Source organism: Loxodonta africana, chromosome 4 (genome assembly GCF_030014295.1).
Source record: "Loxodonta africana isolate mLoxAfr1 chromosome 4, mLoxAfr1.hap2, whole genome shotgun sequence".
NCBI lineage: Eukaryota > Metazoa > Chordata > Mammalia > Proboscidea > Elephantidae > Loxodonta > Loxodonta africana.
In genome coordinates, this window is record NC_087345.1 from 139,840,880 (window position 1) to 139,862,546 (window position 21,667).

Sequence of the window (21,667 nt, forward strand, 5' to 3'; positions counted from 1 at the left end):
TTCGCAATTTTCTAATCTTTTCTTGGTTGCCTGGCATCTATTAAATCATTTTTATATTTAGTTATCCTTTAGCCTGTAAAAAAAACCCAAACTCACTGCTGCTGAGTTGATTCCGACTCATAGCGACCCTATAGGACAGAGTAGAACTACCCCACAGAGTTTCCAAGGAGCGCCTGGTGGATTCGAATTGCCGACCTCTTGGTTGGCAGCTGTAGTACTTAACCACTACGCCACCAGGGTTTCCTCTTTAGCCTATAGAGTAAAAAAAAATAGAAAAGTCACAAAACTAAGGTTAGGAAGATTGGAAATATGAATAGAAAATGGATTTAGAAGTAGGAGCACCAAATGTGCCATACTGGACTACTGTCTAGTCTGATATGGGTGAAACCCTCTTTTAAGATATAACCACATCTCATTTTTAAAACATAACTCTAAAATTTTTAAAAATATTTTATGCCTGTTCTAGAAAATTTAGAAACTACAGAAAGCCATGAAAAAATTTTAAATCCTGTGTTTTTCCTTTTTGATATTTTATTATTTTTCTTCATTACATCTGCTTGTACACACACACACGTTTGGGATCATGCTCTGTATTCAGCTTGATAGCTTATATTTTTTATTTAGCGTTTTATCAATCTCTTTGGGGTTGAAGAAGGGTAACCATTAAGATTGTATACCTGACATTTTGAAAATCAAAATAAACTTCTTCTCTTTATAAAACACATATAAACACACACACACACACAGATACACACCATAACTAGGGGTTGTGGAGAAGGATGGGAGCAATGAATTTTTTCTTTTCTAAGACATAACTGAAAACACCCTGACCTAGTTCTGTGACTTGGGGGTAAAGGGGGGTGGGGGAACCACTTACTCTTGGATATAATCATGATAAAAGTCCTGAGGAATAAAATTGACTTTGATTGGATTAGAAGTTTAGCCTATAATATCTGCTTTCTGACCAAAATATAGTCAACTGACTTTAATTAGGATCCTTACTTTGTGTGTCATATTGCCCCCAAATAGCCAGGCTGCTGCTGTAAGCATCAGTAGTTGCCAACACTATCTGGAATAATTCACAAATGCAAGGCAAAAAGAATTTAAGAACTATTTTAAATTTATTTGTCTTTTAAAACAGAGAACAAAGTCTTTGCATTTAATAAACTGATTTTGTGAAGAATTTTATTCTAGTTTTATTATAGACTCTGTGGCTAGAGATCTAAAATATAACTTTAGAATAACTTACTAGTCTGTATTTCCATCAGAGAATGAATTTTTATCTTGCCATCTGTATCATTAATTCATTGTTCATCTTGAATAATTTGTTATAATTAAAATGCTATGCTTAAAAAATATTTAGAAATTATCAATTTCTTTCCTACTTTTCATTTTTTGGGGGGATCGGGGTCTGCCCTGGTGGTACAGTGGGTAAGAGCTCGGCTGCTAACCAAATGGTCGGCGGTTCAAATCTACTGGTCGCTCCTTGGAAACCCTATGGGGCAGTTCTGCTCTGTCCTTTAGGGTCACTGTGAGTCGGAGTTGACTTGATGGCAACGAGTTTTTTGGTTACAGGTAGAATCACATCTATAAACCACCCAAAAGAGAATATATCTTTTTAAAACCTGAAAAAGAGGATATCACAGTTTTGTTTTTGACAATATGGTTAACTGTATACTCTGAAAAATCTTCCTTATACAAAATAATAAAAATGCCAGATTTGTTTTTCATTTTATAACTATGGTTGATCTGAGAAGGAAGTAAATAAATTCATAGAGGCAAAAATCAAGCAAAACGTTGAATAGGGTTTATCTCATGATAAGATTCATTTAACATTAGAAAATTAACAAAGCATGAAAAGCATATGATTGTCTCAGTACGTCCCAGAAGAGCAAAAAATATTTAGTAAATTCAATATTCAGTCATCATGATTAAAACAATAACTTTTGGCAGAAAAGGAATAGATAAAGGGTTTCTGCAAAACAAACTTGTGGCAAATATACACAGTGGTAACATGTAAAACGCATTTCCTTTAGTTCAGGGAAAGACAAAGATACCCACTAGCATGACTTCTTTCTATCCTGATTCTGAAAGCCCAAGAAAGTTCTATAAGACAAGAAACAGGAGCGTGTGAAGATTGAAAAAAATCATTATTTATGTATTATATTTTTGTGTATGTAGTAAGCCTGAAAGAGTCCACAGAAAAATTATTAGAATTAGTAGGAACATTCACCAAGTTTGCCAGATATAAAATCCATATACAGAAATCAACTGCATATATATATGCCAGCAAAAATTCTTAGAAAATGTAATTTTAAAAAAGATATCACTGAAATAGTTTATTCAGGAGAATTTCCTCACTGCATGCAACCCTTAGATGAAAGGTGAACTTTACATACAGAAGAGACCAAGTGTCACTGTTGTTGTGTGACATTGAGACAATTCTGACTGATAATGACCCTATAGGACAGAGTAGAACTGCCCATAGGGTTTCCTAGACTGTAATCTTTACAGGACCGGTTTGCCAGATCTTTTCTCCCATGGAGCACCTACTGGGGTAAAACTGCAAACCTTTCATTTAGCAGTTGAGTGCTTAACCATCGTGGCACCAGATCAATCTTAGCCTCACTAAGAGTGAGAAAAACAGGCATTATGTGCTTTCTGATGCGAGGCAGTATGAAGTACATACAATACCATTTATTTAGTATTCTTACCTAAAAAGTTGAAACAATCTAATCAAGCCTTTAAAGCTAACTTTCAGTAGTCTCCATCCCCCCGCCGCCCAAATCCTCAGGAGATAGAGAAACAAGTTAAATGATACCATGAAGAAACAGACAGTATAGAATGTGTGTCATTTTACAGAACGACTGAACAACTGACTTAGTTTCTTTAGCAAGTTAGTGGCACTAAAAAAAAAAAAAAGCGATGGAGGAAGTGAGGAACTTCTCTAGATTAATAGAGATTTAAGGGATCTGTCACAGATTGAATGTGTCCCCCCAAATACATGTCAACTTGGCTAGGCCATGATTCTCAGTGGTTTGGCAGTTATGTAATGATGTAGTCATCTTCCATTTGGTGACCTGATGTCATTATGTGTTGTAAATCCTAAAACGTCTATAAGGCAGGATTAGGGTGGGATGTATCTTAAGTCACCACCCTTATCCAAGTCACTGCCTTGCTCTGATCACACCCTTGCTTGAGTCACACCGTTTATCTTTCAAGAGATAAAAGGAGAGAGAAGTGAGCAGAGAAAAGAAGAACGTCACTACTACCACAAAAAAAGAGACAGGAGCAGAGTGCATTTAGTTTTATTTCTTCTAAGACTGATTTGTTTGTTCTTTTGGCAGGTCACAGTGTATTCAGTATTCTTCACTAACGCCATAATTTAAATGCATCAGTTCTTCTTTTGTCTTCCTTTTTTATTTCCAGCTTTCGCATGCAAATGAGGTGATTAAAAAGACCATGGCTTGGATCCATATATATGTAGCAAAACTATAGTAAAAAAAAAATAGTAAAAATATGGGGAATTTAAATACAACGTTGAGGATAGAGCTTTCTCTTAATGGGGAAACAGTGAGAAATACATAGGGAACTTTAGAAGTAGATAAAATGTTGTTTCTTAAGCTGGGTTCCTAAGCCTTTATATCATTATTTACTTCACCGAAACCATTCCAGACCCACTGCCATCAAGTTGGTTCTGACTCAGCAGCCCTAAAGGACAGAGTAGAACTGCCCCATAGGGTTTCCAAGGCTTTAAATCTTTACAGAAGCCAACTGCCACATCTTTCTCCTGTGGTGGGTGAGAACCACTGACCTTGCGGTTTGCAGCTGAGCACTTCAACCTCTCTGCCACAAGGGCTTCTATTTACCTGATGTGTACATCATATATAGCCTTTTGAATGTTCAAAATACTTAATAATAAAATTAGAGTTGTGTTACTACAAAACCTGTCTTAATCACACATTGTAATATTACATAGCGTTAATCTTAGGAGACTGTTTCTATACTTCCAATGTTAATCTCTGACTTGATTTCTTTTTTCTGTCATTTCAAAGTAATCCATGCCCTTCTTTTGTTCTGTGATTTCATTGAGTTTCGTAAAGTATATGCTGGAATACATTTTTTTTTTTATTGTGCTTTAAGTGAAAAGTTTACAGATCAAATCAGTCTCTCATACATGGAATACATGTTCCTTAGGGAAAAACTGAAGCATCATTGTAAACAATTTGCTACTACTGATAGGAAGGAATTTAAAAGTATTAAAGACGTTTTGCAGCAGGAATGTTTGTTGGCTTTCAGTGTTACGTTAGTTTATAATAAATGTATTTTTATCTATGCTTATGTATGAAAAGCTTGGTTTTTTCCCCTTATCAATAGGCAAGTGAAAGACCAGAATAAGAAGGTAGCAAATCTGAAGCACAAGGAGCAGGTGGAAAAAAAGAAGAGTGCACAGATGCTAGAGGAGGCTCGACGAAGGGAGGACAATCTCAATGACAGCTCCCAACAGCTACAGGTTAGAACACAAGGAGAATATGAAAGGATCCGGTGAAGAGATTTGATCTTTAATCGCATGTTGTTTTTCCCTTCATCTTTATCCTCCTCTTTTTTCTCTTTCTAACCCTGCTTGCTGCCTTCCTCTCAGACCAACTGTTTAGCAATAAAGGAATGGCTTTAAATAGAAATGGCAAGTTTTATTCCACAGCTTTATGAGGATACCTCAGCATAGGAGAAATTTCATCTTGCTTCAAGGTGATCACACTCAAGTGGTAAGTTTAATGCCAAGTGGGTTCTGTTGACCTTCAGGGTAGTCAGTATTTAACTATTTGCCAGTTCCATTCATTGAAGTGAAGATTAGGAATAAATCTTTGTGTAACTTCCTTCCCTTTTTCCTTTCTGTTCCACCCCCACCCCCCGTATCTCTGCTTCCTTCTCTTATTTTAAAAATCCAGTTTAGAATAATTCATAGTGATATGGGATATATAAACTGTATTTTTTGTCTTCAATAGAGTAATGATTGATGTATAAATCTAATTATTTACAAATGAAGTTAAACCAGGCTCAGTAACAACAGTAACAGGTAACCATATGATAAGTGCCCATTAAAAAAGTGCCTATTATTTGAAACTTGGCCCTGGTCATTCATTTTCTCCACCCTTCACTATAATCCAGTGAGACAGGTGGTGGTAGCCTCATTTTGCAGATGAGGAAATAGACTGAAAGACAGTGAATGCCTTAGCTGACTCCATATGGCTTTCTCAGTGGCTAAGCCTGATTTTAACCAGGACTTCCTGGATCTATGCCTTATGCTCATTGTCTTGACCATAACTTTATTTTATGATAAGGCAAGCCTTTCTTTATGTTAGCCCCATTTGTCTCCTGTTTTTCCCTCAATTAATGTTTTCTGTTACCAAGGTATCTTTGTAAACAGATGTTAGGATAATACCCTCTAAAAATGCTTTCCAATGTAATCTTTAGTTTCCTCTTTATGTAAGTTGAGAGATAAGACAGATTTTATTATTTATTTATATTTTACGTATAACCCAGCCCCAGTGCCATCGAGTCGATTCCGACTCATAGCGACATATAGAGAAAAATAATTAGACTCCTTAAGTGACTTTCCCAAGGTGTCTCAATAAGTGATAGATATTAGAGTTAAGAATTAAGTGATAGCTGGTAGCCATATGCAAGTTACACATAGATGTAATTCTTTCAAATTACAGTGAAAAGAGCATTAGACTGTAAATTAGTATACTTAGGAGCTGATCTCAGCTTGTTACTAGCTAGCACTGTTAAAAAGCACTCTTACTTAGTCTAAACGTATTTCTTAATGGCAGTGAGCATGCCTAGCACCCAGATTGTGGTCTCTAATATGATTCCCTGCTAAAAGAAGCTGGAAGTTCTTGGAGACATGGCCTGTTCCAGGAATGGAGCAGGAAATGTACAAGGTAAACCTAGAGCAGTGGTTCTTAAACTTTAACGTGCATTAGAGTCCTTGGCAGGGCTGATTCAGTTAAGTTTGGAGTGAGTCCCAGGAATTTGCATTTCTAAGAAGTTCCTAGGTCATGGCGATGTTCTGTTTCATACTTTAGCTTTTCTTGTAGTGATTTCTTCAGCTTTTTAACTCAGGTCATCTACCTTTGCTTTCACTGTTGAAAAGTTATAGTTTTTAATTAACATACTAGAAAATAACATTAAAATTTTCTTACATCCTTCCCAATTTTCTCCTAAATTTTAGATTTAATTGTTTGTAATAATATATATATATTATATATAATATATATATATAATATATATATATATACTTTGTTGTATTTTGTTTTTTAAAAAGTTAACATTATATCATTAAACATTTCTATGAGTGGCATATTTTTATAATGGTACACCTACTTAATATTTTCAATTGAATCCCAAGTTCCATAGCTTTATAGGATCCTCTTTTGCTGAACATATTATTTATTTCCAATTTTCACTGAATAAATTTATGGATAATTTTTTCCCCCCAGTTGGTTGATTTCCTTTGGGCACTCCTCAGGACAAAATTATAGGCTGAAAGTATATGAAATATTCTAGCTTCCCCCAAATTTCTATTCAGATATGTTGAGCCAATTTATAATACCCCCAGCAGTATCTAAGCATTCCACTTTCCTCCATAGTGACTTTGAAACTATTTAATTTTTTTTGCTTATTTCATACACATAATAGTATTTTTGAGTTTGTTTGCTTTATTTCTTTAATGAAGCTATGACGTTTTTCCAAATAATGATTTATTAGCTGGAATTCCCTAGGTGTTAAATTTTAATTACATTTGCTACCTATCAAGAGTATCTGGTTTGAATTGATATGTATTTAAGTAATGATATTGTCATATATATTTTTTTCCTTTGATACTGCTTTGTTATTTAGTAAGCATTTCTTTCTTTTTTAACCTTGTAATATGCTTACTTTGTCCTTTCAAGGCAATTTTTTCATTTATCTTCCATCTGTAACAGAATTAAGTACCATATATTTCCTCTAGTTCTTTAGCTATGTGTGTATGTATGTGTTTATTGTTTTTATCTCTTCAATTCTTATGGAATTTATTTTGATGCATCTTATAAGCCATAGATTTATTCTTTCTTTATCCTGGCACTCTGTTCGCCTACTAGTATTTAGTAAAAAGAGTTTTCTGTCTGCCCAGTCATATAGTAAATATTACAGAAATTTCCATTAACTTCTAGATTTATTGTGTTTATATTTAGTTCTGTACATTTTTTTTTTTTTTTTTTTTTTGCAGTATTGTTTACAAAGTTGGTAGGGAATCTCTACCATCATTGACTTCATCTCAAAACTTTTTTCCTAAGTAAACCTTTCAGTTTGTCCAGTAACCTTTAATATATCCTTTGGGACTTTTTAATCATATCATATTAAATTATCATACTAGTAATTTAAAGAATATTATCACCTATAGTATCTTCAGTCAGCTCCAGCCAGGAACTAAATTTATTTATTTATTTTTGGTCTATATCTTCACTTATTCTTTGTCATGTTAAAAAAACAAATGATAACTGTCAGGAATAAAATCTTTACATCTGTAACTGTAGATGTTCATAGGATTGAAATATGATTCTGACGTAACTAGGGAAACATGCCATATTGTATAATTATCTTATAAAAGGAAGCCCCCATTTCATTAGGAGAAAAATTTTTTTATTTTCATAGTAGAATTCTCTGAGAAATACCCCTAGTGAGATTTTATTTAGAGCAGAGTTTTCGTCTGGGGATATTTGGGCCCACAAGGGACATTTGGCAATATCTAGAGACATATTTAGTTGTCACAACCTGGGACGTACTACTGGCATCTAGTGTGTAAAGGTCAGATATGCTGCATCCTATGATGTTCAGAACTACCACCCACAACAAAAATTTCCTCAGACCAAAATGTGAATACAACCGAGGTAAAAATTTCAAATTTAGAGACTTTGAAAACCAATTATTTATTCAAGGAGCCCTGGTGGCACAGTGGTTAAGAACTTGGCTGCTAACCAAAAGGTCAGCAGTTCGAACCTCCTTGGAAACCCTATGCAGCACAGTTCTACTCTGTCCTATAGGATCGCTATCTGTTGGAATCGACTCGATTGCAGTGGGTTTTTTTTTTTTTTTCTTTAATGTACCTTAAGGGAAAGTTTACAAATCAAGTCAGTCTCTCATACAAAAATGTATACAGACCTTGGTATATATTCCTAATTGCTCTCCCTCTAATGAGACAGTACACTGCTTCCCTCTACTCTCTCTTTTCTAGTCCATTCGGCCAGCTTCTGACCCCCTCCCCACTCCCATCTCCTATCCAGACAGGAGATGCCAACATAGTCTCATGTGTCTATTTGATCCAAGAAACTCACTCTTCACCAATATAATTTTGTATCCCCTTGTCCAGTCCAGTGCCTGTCTGAAGAGTTGGCTTTGAGAATGGTTCCTGTCTTGGGATAAAAGAAGGTCTGGGGACCATGACCACCAGGGTCCTTCTAGTCTCAGTCAAACCATTAAGTCTGGTCTTTTTATAAGAGTTTGGGGTCTGCATCCCACTGCTCTCCTGGTCCCTCAGGGGTTCTCTGTTGTGTTCCCTGTCAAAGCAGTCATAGGTTGTAACTGGGCACCATCTAGTTCTTCAGATCTCAGGCTGATGTAGCCCCTGGTTTATGTGGCCCTTTCTGTCTCCTGGGCTTGTAATTACCTTGTGTCCTTGGTGTTCTTCATTCTCCTCTGGTCCAGGTGGGTTGAGACCAATTGATGCACCTTAGATGGCTGCTTGCTAGCGTTTAAGACCCCAGATGCCACTCTTCAAAGTGGGATGCAGAATGTCTTCTTGATAGATTTTATTATGCCAGTTGACTTAGATGTCCCCTGAAACCATGGTCCCCAAACCCCCTCCCCTGCTACACTGGCCTTTGAAGCATTCAGTTTATTCAGGAAACTTCTTTGCTTTTCGTTTAGTCCAGTTGTGCTGACCTCGCCTGTATTGTGTGTTGTCTTTCCCTTCACCGAAAGTAGTTCTTACTGCTATTTAATTAGCGATTACCCCTCTCCCAGCTTACCTCCCTCCCCACTCTTGTAACCATCAAAGAATATTTTCTTCTCTGTTTAAGCTATTTCTCCAATTCTTGTAATAGTGGTCTTATACAATATTTGTTCTTTTGCAACTGACTAATTTCAGCATAATGCCTTCCAGATTCCTCCATGTTATGAAATGTTTCACAGATTCCTCACTGTTCTTTATTGATGCATAGTATTCCATTGTGTGAATAGACCATAATTTATTGATCCATTCATCTGTTGCTGGGCACCTTGGTTGCTTCCATCTTTTTGCTATTGTAAACAGTGCTGCAGTGAACATGGGTGTGCATATATCTGTTCGTGTAAAGGCTCTAGGATGTATTCCAAGGAGTAGGATTGCTGGATCTATGGTAGTTCTATTTCTAGCTTTTTAAGGAAGCGCCAAATCGATTTCCAAAGTGGTTGTACCATTTGACATTCCCACCAGCAGTGTATAAGTATTCCAGTCTCTCCACAATTTATTATTTTGCATTTTTTGGATTAATGCCAGCCTTATTGGAGTGAGATGGAATCTCATTGTTGTTTTGACTTGCATTTCTCTAATGGCTACTGATTATGAGCATTTCCTTATGTATCTGTTGGCTGCCTGAATGTCTTCTTTAGTAAAGTGTCTGTTCATATGTTTTGCCCATTTTTTAATTGGTTTGTCTTTTCGTAGTTGAGTTTTTGCAGTATCGTTTAGATTTTAGAGCTCAGATGCTGATCGGAAATGTCATAGCTAAAAACATTTTCCCAGACTGTAGGTAGTCTTTTTACTCTTTTGGTGAAGTCTTTGGATGAGCTTAGGTGTTTGATTTTTAGGAGCTGCCAGTTATCTAGTTTTTCTTCTGCATTGTTAGTAATGTTTTCTATACTGTTTATGCCATGTATTAGGGCTCTTAACATTGTCTCTCTTTTTTCTTCCATGATCTTTATTGTTTTAGGTTTTATATTTAGGTCCTTGATCCATTTTGAGTTCGCTTTTGTGCATGGTGTGAGGTATGGGTCTTATTTTTTTGCAGATGAGTATCCAGTTATGCCAGCACCATTTGTTAAAAAGACTGTTTTTTCCTTATTTAACTGCTTTGGGGCCTTTGTCAAATATCAGCTTCTCATATGTGGATGGATTTATGTCTGGACTCTCAATTCTGTTCCATTGGTCTAAGTATCTATTGTTGAAGCAGTACCAGGCTGTTTTAACTTCTGTTGGTGGTATATAGGTTCTAAAATTAGGTAGAGTGAGGCCTCCCACTTTGTTCTTTTTCAGTAGTGCTTTACTTATCCGGGGGCCTCTTTCCCTTCCATAGGAAGTTGGTGATTTGTTTCTCTATCTCATTAAAAAATGTCATTGGAATTTGAACCGGAACTGCATTAAATCTATAGATCGCTTTTGGTAGGATAGACATTTTTATAATGTTAAGTCTTCCTATCCATGAGCAAGGTATATCTTTTCACTTATGCAGGTCTCTTTTGGTTTCTTGCAGAAGTGTTTTGTAGTTTACTTTGTATAAGTCTTTAACATCTCTGGCAAGATTTATTCCTAAGTATTTTATCTTCTTGGGGGCTACTGTAAATGGTATTGATTTAGTGACTTCCTCTTCAATGTTTTTTTGTTGATGTAGAAGAATCCAGCTGATTTTTGTATGTTTGTCTTGTATCCTTATACTCTGCTGAACTCTTCTATTAGTTTCAGTAGTTCTCTTGAGGGTTCCTTAGGGTTTTCTGTGTATAAGATCATGTCATCTGGAAACAGAGATACTTTTACTTCTTCCTTGCCAATCTGGACGCCCTTTATTTCTTTATCTAGCCTAATTGCTCTGGCTAGGACCTCCAGCACAATGTTGAGTAAGAGCGGTGATAAAGGGCAGCCTTGCCTGGTTCCCAATCTCAAGGGGAATGCTTTCAGGCTCTCTCCATTTAAGATGATGTTGGCTGTTGGCTTTGTATAAATGCCCTTTATTATGTTGAGGAATTTTCCTTCTATTCCTATTTTGCTGAGAGTTTTTATCATGAATGAGTGTTGAACTTTGTCAAATGCCTTTTCTGCATCAATTGATAAAATCATGTGATTCTTGTCTTTTATTTATGTGGTGGATTACATTAATTGTTATTCTAATGTTGAACCATCCCTGCATACCTGGTATGAATCCCACTTGGTCATGGTGAATTATTTTTTGATATGCCGTTGAGTTCTATTGGCTAGAATTTTGTTGAGGTTTTTTGCATCTACGTTCATGAGGGATATAGGTCTGCAATTTTCTTTTTTTGTGGTGTCTTTATCAGGTTTTGGTATCAGGGATATGGTGGCTTCATAGTATGAGTTTGGGCGTATTCCGTCCTTTTCTATGCTCTGAAATACCTTTAGTAGTAGTCATGTTAACTCTTCTCTGAAAGTTTGGTAGAACTCTGCAGTGAAGCCGTCTGAGCCAGGGCGTTTTTTTGTTGGGAGTTTTTTCATTACCTTTTCAGTCTCTTCTTCCGTTATGGGTCCATTTAGTTGTTCTACCTCTGTCTGTGTTAGTTTAGGTAGGTAGTGTGTCTAGGAATTCATCCATTTCTTCTAGGTTTTCAAATTTGTTAAGACTACAGTTTTTCATAGTAATCTGATAGGATTCCTTTAATTTCAGTTGGGTCTGTTGTAATATCACCCATCTCATTTCTTATTCGGGTTACTTGTTACTCTCCTGTTTTTCTTTTGTCAGTTTGGCCAGTTGTTTATCAATTTTATTGATTTTTTCAAAGAACCAGCTTTTGGTCTTGTTAATTCTTTCAATTGTTTTTCTGTTTTCTATTTCATTTAGTTCTGCTCTAATTTTTATTATTTGTTTTCTTCTGGTGCTTGAGGGTTTTTTTTTGTTGCCCTCTTTTTGTTTGTTCAAGTTGTAGGGATTATTCTTTGATTTTGGCCCTTTCATCTTTTTGGATGTGTGCATTTATTGATATCAGTTGACCTCTGTGCATGGCTTTCTCTGTGTCCCGGGGGTTTTGATAGTAAGTGTTTTCATTCTCATTGGATTCTATGAATTTCTTAATTCCATCCTTAATGTCTTTTATAATCCAGTCTTTTCTGAGCAGGGTGTTGTTCAGTTTCCAAGTGTTTGATTTCTTTTCCCTGCTATTTCTGTTATTGATTTCCACTTTTATGGCCTTATGGTCAGTTAAGATGCTTTGTAATATTTCAGTGTTTTGGATTCTGCTAAGGCTTGCTTTATGACCTGGTATGTGTTCTATTCTAGAGAATGTTCCATGTGCACTAGAAAAGAAAGTATACTTGGCTGCTGTTGGGTGGCGTGTTCTGTATATGTCTTTGAGATCAAGTTGGTTGATTGTGGCATTTAGATCTTCCTTGTCTTTATTGAGCTTCTTTCTGGCTGTCCTGTCCTTCACTGAAAGTGGTGTGTTGAAGTCTCCTACTATTATTGTGGAGCTGTCTATCTCACTTTGCAATGCTGATAGAGCTTGTTTTATGTATCTTGCAGCCCTGTCATTGCATACGTAAGTATTTAATATGGTTATAACTTCTTGGTATATTGTCGCTTTAATCATTATGTAGTGTCCTTTTTTAATCTTTATGATGGATTTAACTTTGAAGTCTATTTTGTCAGAAATTACATTGCCACTCCTGCTCTTTTTTGATCGTTGTTTGCTTGATATGTTTTTTTCCACCCTTTGAGTTTTAGTTTTTTCGTATCTCTAACGTGTGTCTCTTTTAGGCAGGATATAGATGGATCGTGTTTTTTAATCCATTCTGCCACTCTCTGTGTCTTTATTCGTGCATTTACTGCATTTACATTCTGCATAATTATGGATAGGTATGAATTAATGCTATCATTTTGATGTCTTTTTTGTGTGTATTGTTGAAAGTTTCTTTTTCCCAGTAATTTTATGTCCTGAGTAGATTATATTGTCCCTTCCTCATATTCGTTGTTGTTGGTTTTGTTTCTGCTGACTCTGTATTTATTTTCTTGTGTTGTATTTTGATGTGTAGGATAGTTTGTCCCTTTGTGGCTATCTTATTATTTGCCCCTATTTTTCTGAATTTAAACCTAACTTTTATTTCTTTGTATCGCCTTGTCTTCCTCTCCATATAGAAGATCTATGACTACATTTCTTAGTTCCTCTTTATTGTTTTAATGTTGTCTTCTTTTACATAATAACATCGCTATTTCCCGTTTTGAGCATTTTTTTATCTTGATTTATTTTTGTGATTTCCCTGTCTGGGTTGATCTCTGATTGCTGTGCCCTGTGTTCTAGTGTGGGATTGATACCTGATGCTATTGATTTTCAAATCAAGGAACTCCCTTGAGTATTTCTTGTAGTTTTGATTTGGTTTTTATGAATTCCCTAAACTTCTGTTTATGTGGAAGTGTCCTAATTTCACCTTCATATTTGAGAGACAGTTTTGCTGGATATATGATTCTTGGCTGGCAATTTTTTTCCTTCAATTTTTTATTTAAGTCATCCCATTGCCTTCTTGCCTGCATGGTTTCTGCTAAATAGTCTGAGCTTATTTGTTCTCTTTTGTAGGTGACTTTTTGTTTATCCCTGGCTGCTCTTAAAATTCTCTGTTTATCTTTGCTTTTGGCAAGTTTGATTATAATGTCTTGGTGACTTTTTCTTAAAATCTACCTTATGTGGAGTTCGATCAGCATTTTGCATAGATATCTTCTCAGCTTTCATGATATCAGGGAAGTTTTCTGCCAACAAATCTTCAACAATTCTTTCTCTATTTTATCCCTCCCTGTTCTGGTACTCTAATCACTCATAGGTTATTTCTCTTGATAGAGTCTCACGTGATTTTTAAGGTTTCTTCATTTTTTTTAATTATTTTTTCTTCACATATATTGGTGCCAAGTGCTTTATCTTCAAGTTCAGAAATTTTGCCTTCCACTTGCTCAATTCTGTTCCTCTTACTTTGTATCGAGTTGTCTACTTCTGTAATTTTATTGTTAATCTTCTGAATTTCTGATTGCTGTCTGTCTGTGGATGTTTCCAGCTTATTAAATTTTTCATCATGTTCCTGAATAATCTTTTTAATTTCTTCGACTGCTTTATCTGTGTGTTCCTTGGCTTGTTCTGTGTATTTTCTTATTTCCTTCCTGATGTCCCGAAAGGTTCTATATATTAATCTTTTGTATTCTGCCTCTGATAATTTCAGGAAAGTACTTTCATCTAGAAGATTGCTTGATTCCTTGTTTTGAGAGCTTGTTGAGGCAATCATGGTCTGTTTCTTTATGTGAGTTGATACTGAGTGTTGTGTCTGAGCCATCTATAAGTTATTGTATTAGTTTATTTTATGTTTACTTATTGTGTCATAGCTTCTTGGTTTGTTTTGTTTTGATATGCCCAGATGGGTTGCTTGAGTGAGCTAGCTTGATTATTTTCACCTTTGGAGCTCTGATGTCCTGTCCCGAGATGGCTAGAGCTGTTATCAGGTATATCAGTCTAGGGGTCCAGGAGCCCATTCACTTTTCTTGTATGGATTCAGCTCAGGCGTCCAGGTAGCTGGTCATCAAGTGTGTGGTACTGGCTCTGTCCTACAGTCTTAGAGAGGCAAGGGTGATTGGTGTAGGTACCGATATCTTACTGTTGCAGGGGGTCACGCTCTGAACAAGGCAGGGGGCTGAGAATCATCCCCCACGTGTCTCTGAAGAAAGCGCATCCCTCTTCCCTAGAGTATTCAGGTGGGTGGGTTCTACAGGCACACCATGGACACTGAATGCTTTTGATTGTAATGACTGGGAGGTACCAGTTACCCTTGGATCCCTGTCTTGGGTGGCTGGGTGACCTGAGTGGTGCTACCAGTCCTTAGGTCCCTGATGTGGGTAGGTTAGGACCCTTTTTGATAGGCAAAGTGGTATCAATCATCAAACACCCACTTCTCCACTGCACAGCTGAAATAGTTGCAGGCTGCCAACATGGACCTATTCTCATGAAATAGGCCCATGCAGGAGGAAAAGGTATGCAAAGTCCACGGACCGTCAATGCCTGCACAGAAGCCGCTTCTGTCTGGAGCTCCCCCGGTTAGTGGAGCTGGCAAAGTATCTTTTCACCCCCAGTTGCAAATTTATTCGTTCTCCAAGGCCGGGAGGATGCCTTCAGGTTCTCAACAGGGCTTTTCTGTGGCCTATCTATCTGTGGCCCAGGGAAATCAGCAACCTCTGAAGCCAGCTCTGGGGTGGGGGGTGCGGTAAAATACACGCATGTACTTAGGTTTTGTCAAGAATGCCATTCTTACTGGCCAGCTGAGTGGAAGAGATCCATATTTATGCCTTTTCCCAAGAAAATTGATCCAGCTGAATGTGGATATTATAGAACAATATCATTAGTATCACATGCGAGCAAAATTTTGCTAAAGATCATTCAAAAACAGCTGCTGCAGTATATCGACAGGGAACTGCCAGAAATTCAGGCCAGTTTCAGAAGAGGATGTGGAACCAGGGATATCATTGCTGATATCAGATGGATCCTGGTTGAAAGCAGAGAATACCAGAAGGATGTTTCCCTGTGTTTTATTGACTATGCAAAGGCATTCTACTCTGTGGATGATAAAAAATTATGGATAACATTGTGAAGAATTGGAATTCCAGGACGTTGTGCTCTTGAGGAACTTGTACGTAGATCAAGAGGCAGTTGTTTGGACAGAACAAGGGGATACTGAGTAGTTCAAAGTCAGGAAAGTTGTGCGTCAGGGTTGTATCCTTTCACCATACCTATTCAATCTATATTTCCAGTATAGGGCATAATAATGATTACAGGATTAAAACATAGATTCTTTATCATGTTAAAAAAGAAGTCATTTGGACAGTGGGTTGGAGAGAGATGCTGATGAGGAGTGAGCTACTTGTATCAGGTGGACACTTGAGACTGTGTTGGCATCTCCTGTCTAGAGGGGAGATGGTAGGGTAGAGAGGGTTAGAAACTGGCAAAACGGTCACAAAAGGAGAGACTGGAAGCAGGGAGCGGGGTGACTTATAAGGGGCAGAGTAAATGGGAGTATGTAGTAAGGTGTATATAAGCTTATATGGGAGAGACTGACTTGATTTGTAAACTTTCACTTAAAGCACAATAAAAATTATTTAAAAAAAAAAAAGTCATTTAATGATTATACAAGACCAAAAGGGCAACATTAGCCCAAAAGTTAAGATAAGAAGGCAGGAAGGAATAGGAAAACCAGACAAAGGAAAACAGGAAACCCAGCGTAGAAATCGGAGAGTGTTGACACAGTGTGGGGATTGCAACTAATGTCATGAAACATTTTGTGCACTGTTGTTGAATTGGAAACTAATTTGCTCTGTTAGCTTTCTCCTAAAACACAATAAAATATTAAAAAAAAAAAAAGACAGCTCGTCTCTGTAAGCATGGAATCCCCAGGATTTTCCCATTCTGATGCACGATCATTGTGCTAGACCCAAGAGAATCAAATATTTCAGAGAGTGTGCTCATTTGCTTTTGCTATATTTTTATGTTTCTGTGCTAATATTTGTAATAAATTCTAAGTACCCCATGGAGTGTTGTTAATACATATCTGATGGCAATGACATTAGTTATTGATGATAATGATACTCAATTGTGGTATGAGAAGGTGATGTTTTACTGTCCCTGTTGAAATAAAGCAGGATAACTTGCTATAAAAAGAAAACCTATATGCTTACTAGTTTGAACTTTGATGAGTAATGAATATTTCATTTTTATCTGATATCTTTTGGCATCCAGAGGTACATCCCACTAATCATGTTAATGATCATGTAATAAATCCATTTTTTAAAATTTTGTTTGTGAAGATTAAAACTTAGTTTAAACTAAAGGATATGTTTTTACCTCTTATTATCCAGTGACTGCTAGTTATGGTATTAAGTTCGTCAGTGGCTTTATTCTTCCAGGTATAAGTTACAGGTTGCTACAAAGTAAATATGTACTTAAAAAAAAAATTTTACCTATCTTTATTCTGAAAAATAAACCACATCTAAAAAAGTACATAAATTTTGTACAGTGTAAATGATAAATATAATGTGATCATATAAAAAAATTAGAACTTTGCCAGTATCCTAGAAACCATAAGTATAGTCCTTCCAAATCATTCTTTTTGGCAGTCCAAGAAGTCGGGGTAGTGAGATGCCTCATAATGTCCCTGTTAAAACAAAGATGTGAGAAGACAAATCAGATACAGATGACAGCTTTGGAACCCTGAGCACGAAAGGCCAGACTGAAGAATACAACTGAGTGCCAAGTAGAATGAGAGAGTGTACAAAAACAGCAGACATGAAGAGTTACAAATCACCAGCACCCTGCCAGTTGAACCTGCACAACACAGCCATATTGAGACAAAGCAAGCAATTTTCCCAGTTGAAGTCCTATCACCTGGTATAGCTAAGCAGGAGTAACTCTGCAGCCACGTCCAGAGCTGGTTGGGAGTGCAGAGCCAGGCAGGGTGAAAGTTAGGTGTACTTACCTCACCCACCATGCTTCTCCAGTACCCTGTGCTGGAGGCCAGCAGTCGTGTGGTGCCCCCCACCCACCCCTGCACACAATCGTGGTCTGGTGCCAGCCACCTCTGGGTCCCCTGAGCCAAGGGCCAACAGACGGTTAGCACCTGCTCCTTTGCTCAACCACTTGTCCCGGGGACCTACAAACCAGTGTTGCCTATCTCCACCCAGCCACTGGCATTGGGGACCTCTGAAACAATGGCTTCTCGTTCTCTGCCTAGCCACCTGCGCTGGGGGCCTGTGGACTGGAGGCATCCCCTCTTCCGTGCACCCAGTGGCACCAGGGACCTGTGATCCAGTGGCACTCCCTTCTCCACGTGCCCAGCCTCCTGTGCTAGGAGCCCGTCTATGGGTAGCACCCCCCTTCTGCCTACTCATCAGCACCGGGAGCCTGTAATCTGGCAGTGCCCTCTCTTCCACCCCCCCACACTGGGGGCCCATACACCAGTGGTACCCACTCTTAAGCCCATCCACCCAGTGTAGGACTGAGAGACCAGCAGCGTCCACTTCTCTGCCTGGCCTCCAGTGCTGGAGGCCCAGGGACTGGTGGCACCCTCTCTTCCACTCAGGCAACTGCAGCAGGAGCCTAAGGACCACGGCACCTGCTCCTATGCCCAGCCACCCACACTAGGGGCCCACGGACTGCTGGTTTGTGCTGTTTCACCCAGCCACTGGCTCCAGGAGCTCATGAAGTGGAGACAGCTACTTCTACACCCAGCCACTTGTGCCAGGGTTCCTCAGACCAGCAGTGCTTCCTGCTTCCTCCTGCTACCTATGACAGGGTCCTGAGGACTGGTGGCACACCCTACCCAGTGTCATGTTCTAGCAGACAGGGATGCTCCCTCATAGAGGCATGCATGGACTGGCACCATTCCCCCTCCTTTGCCCTCACACCACCCGCCCTGCATCTGGAGGTTGTGCCCACTCTGACCACCACTGTGCAGCCCTACCTGCGCAGGACCATCAGTGAGAGTTTCCATACCATCTACCCAGTGACTTAACAACCAAGGCACCCTTGCCCCGACCAGGTGCACCTGGCAGTGTGCCCACACAACACCCACCGCAGCAACCAGTGAGAGTACTCCTTGTGACCAGCTGGACAGACACATCACCTTACCAGCAATACTAGCTACTTCCTCAGCTGCCTTGCGAGACCAGTGAACAGAGGTCTGTGCTCACACACCCAGCCACTGCCTTACTCACCTGGAGACAGGTGATGAGAGCTCCAGTGCAGCCAGACTAGCGAACAGAGTAGCACACATTCCCTGCCTACTTGGATATATCAAAACAAAACAAAAAACGAGGATGCAGCAAACAAACATTCAACAAATAAATCAATATAATAACACCTTAATGTCTCAGAGACAACGGACAATATCAAATCACATAAAGAAGCAGGACAAGATGGCTGCAGCAAGTGACCAAAATAAAGAACCAGAAGCCCTTCCAGAGGAAGAAATGGTAATGGAATTAAGTGATAAGGAATTCAAAAGGCCAATATATAGGGTTCTCCAAGAGATCAAGGGAAAGATTAAGGAAAACACAAGACAAAGCAATAGAAGAATTTGGGAAAACAATACAAGAAGAAAAATGATAAATAGAAAGCATACAAAAACAGCAACTAGGAATCCAAAAGATTAACAATAAAATTTCAGAAATAGACAACTGTATAGAAGAAGACAGGAGCATAATTGAATCAATGGAAGACAGAATCAGCAAAATAGAGGACAAGTCCCCTTGCCACCGATTTGTTTGAGGAAAAATCAGAAAAAAGAATGAAAAATGAAGAATGCCTAAAAACTATGTGGTACACTATTGAGATAAAAAATTTACGTGTGATCGGAGTTCCAGAATAGGAGTAGACAAACAAAAAATAGGGACTAGTCAAAAGATCTGGTGGCAGACAACTTCCCTGATACCATGAAAGACAAAAAGATAACTATTCGAGAAGCTCACAAACCCCACACAGGATAGATCCAAAATGAAAGTGCCTGAGACATACTATAATCAAACTTGCCAAAACCAAAGACAGATAAAGAATCCTGAGAACAGCTTGGGAAAAATGAAGTCACCTTTAAAAGGTAACCACTAAGACAACAAAAAACAAAAAAACCCAAAGCTGCTACCGCTGAGTCAATTCTGACTCATAGCAACCCTATAGGACAGAGTGGAACAACCCCATAGGATTTCCAAAGAGCCGCTGGTAGGTTCGAACTCATGACCTTTAATTAGCAGCCATAGCTCTTAACTACTGTGCCACCAGGGCTCCCCGATAAGACGAAGCTCTGATTACTCGGCAGAAGCCATTCAGGCAGGAGTGCAATGGGATGATATATATGAAAAAGAAAAAAATTGCCAACCAAGAATTATATATCCAGCAAAATTGTTTCTAAAATACAATGGTGAAATTAGGATATTTACGGATAAACGGAAATTAAGGGAATTTGTGAAAACCAGACCAACCTTAAAAAAATATTAAAGAGAGTCCTTCAAGTCCTTCAAACAGAGAACCAGTAACATCAGACAACATTAGGACACAGGACAGCATCAGCCAGGTATTAACCCAGATAAAGAATTCTCAAAAATAAAACAAAGTAAAAGGCGAAAACGGGAAAAAAAAAGAGACATCAATCTGTTAATGATGACAACATCAAAACAAAAGAGGGAGTAAATTGTGTAGTTATAGAACTTTCATTTGGAGAGGAAATCAAGGTGATATCAAGAAATAAAAGACAGTTTTTAACTTAGGGAGATAAAGGTAAATTTTAAGGTAACCACAAAGAAAGTTAACAAACCTTCTCATCAAAATCAAGAAGAAAAACATAAAGATTTAATAAACAAAAATCAACAACAACGAAATAAATGAAAAGAAAATCCACAAACAAAAACAGTTCAGCACAGAAAATTAAGCAGAACAAAGAAAACCATCGACACCACAAAAAACAACAACAAAATGACAGCAGTAAACTCATACCTATCAATAATCAAACAATGTAAATGGCTTAAATGCACCAGTAAAGAGACAGAGTGGCAGAATGGATTAAATAAACAAAAACAAAAACGACCATCAATATACTGGCTACCTTAGACACAAAAACATAGATAAACTAAAACTCAAAGGATGGAAAAAATACATCAAGCAATCAGTAACTAAAAATGAGTAGGTGTGGCAATATTAATCTCTGATAAATAGGCTTTAAGGCTAAATCCACCCAAAAAGATAAGGAAGTACATTATATAATGATTAAAGGGTCAATCTAACAAGAGGACATAATCATAGTAAATATATATGTACCTAATGATAGGGTTCCAAAACACGTAAAACAAACTCTCTAACAGCTCTGAACAGAGAAATGCACAGTTCCACGATACTAGTAGACTTCAATACACCACTTTCAGTGAAGGACAGAAAAAGTAGAAAGAAACTCAACAAAGATAACAGAAGATCTAAATGCCACAGTCAGCCAACTCTACCTCATAAGCATATACAGAACACTCCGCCCAACAGCAGCAAAGTATACTTTCTTTTCCAACACACATGGATCATTCTCCAGAATAGACCACATTTTAGGTCACAAAGCAAGCCTCAGTAAAATCCAAACCATTGAAACAATACAAAGCATTTTCTCTGATCACAACTCTATAAAGGTAGAAATCAATAACAAGAAGAGCAAGGGGAAAAAAACATACACGGAAACTGAATAACACCTTGCTTAAAAACTGCTAGGTAATAGATGAAATCAAAAAGATTTTTGAAATCAAACGAGAATGAAAACAACATACCAAAACCTTTGCAACACAGCAAAAGCAGTGTTCAGATGTCAATTTATAGCAATAAATATACAAACCAAAAAAGAAGAAAAGGCCAAAATAAAAACATTAACCCTTCAACTCGAACAGATAAAAAGAGAGCAGCAAAAGAAGCCCACAATCACCAGAAGAAAGGAAATAATAAAGATTAGAGCAGAAATAAACAGAACAGAAAAACAATAGAATCGTCAAGACCAGAAGTTGGTTCTTTGAAAGGATCAATAAAATCGAAAAACCACTGGTCATATTGATAGAAGAAAACCGGGAGAAGAAGCACATAACCCAAATAAGAAAAGATGAAT

At 37.7% G+C, this 21,667-nt stretch overlaps 1 protein-coding gene across 14 annotated transcripts in view; it reads left to right on the top strand.

Annotated features, from left to right (window-relative positions):
• ERC1 (ELKS/RAB6-interacting/CAST family member 1) overlaps window positions 1–21,667 on the top strand; it is a 528,761-nt gene that overhangs the window by 230,849 nt on the left and 276,245 nt on the right. For all 14 annotated transcript variants that reach the window (XM_023548994.2, XM_064284767.1, XM_010590789.3 and 11 more), the window contains one exon: window positions 4,378–4,513. In XM_023548994.2, the coding sequence (XP_023404762.2) occupies window positions 4,378–4,513 (136 nt within the window). The remainder of the gene's footprint in view (window positions 1–4,377; window positions 4,514–21,667) is intronic.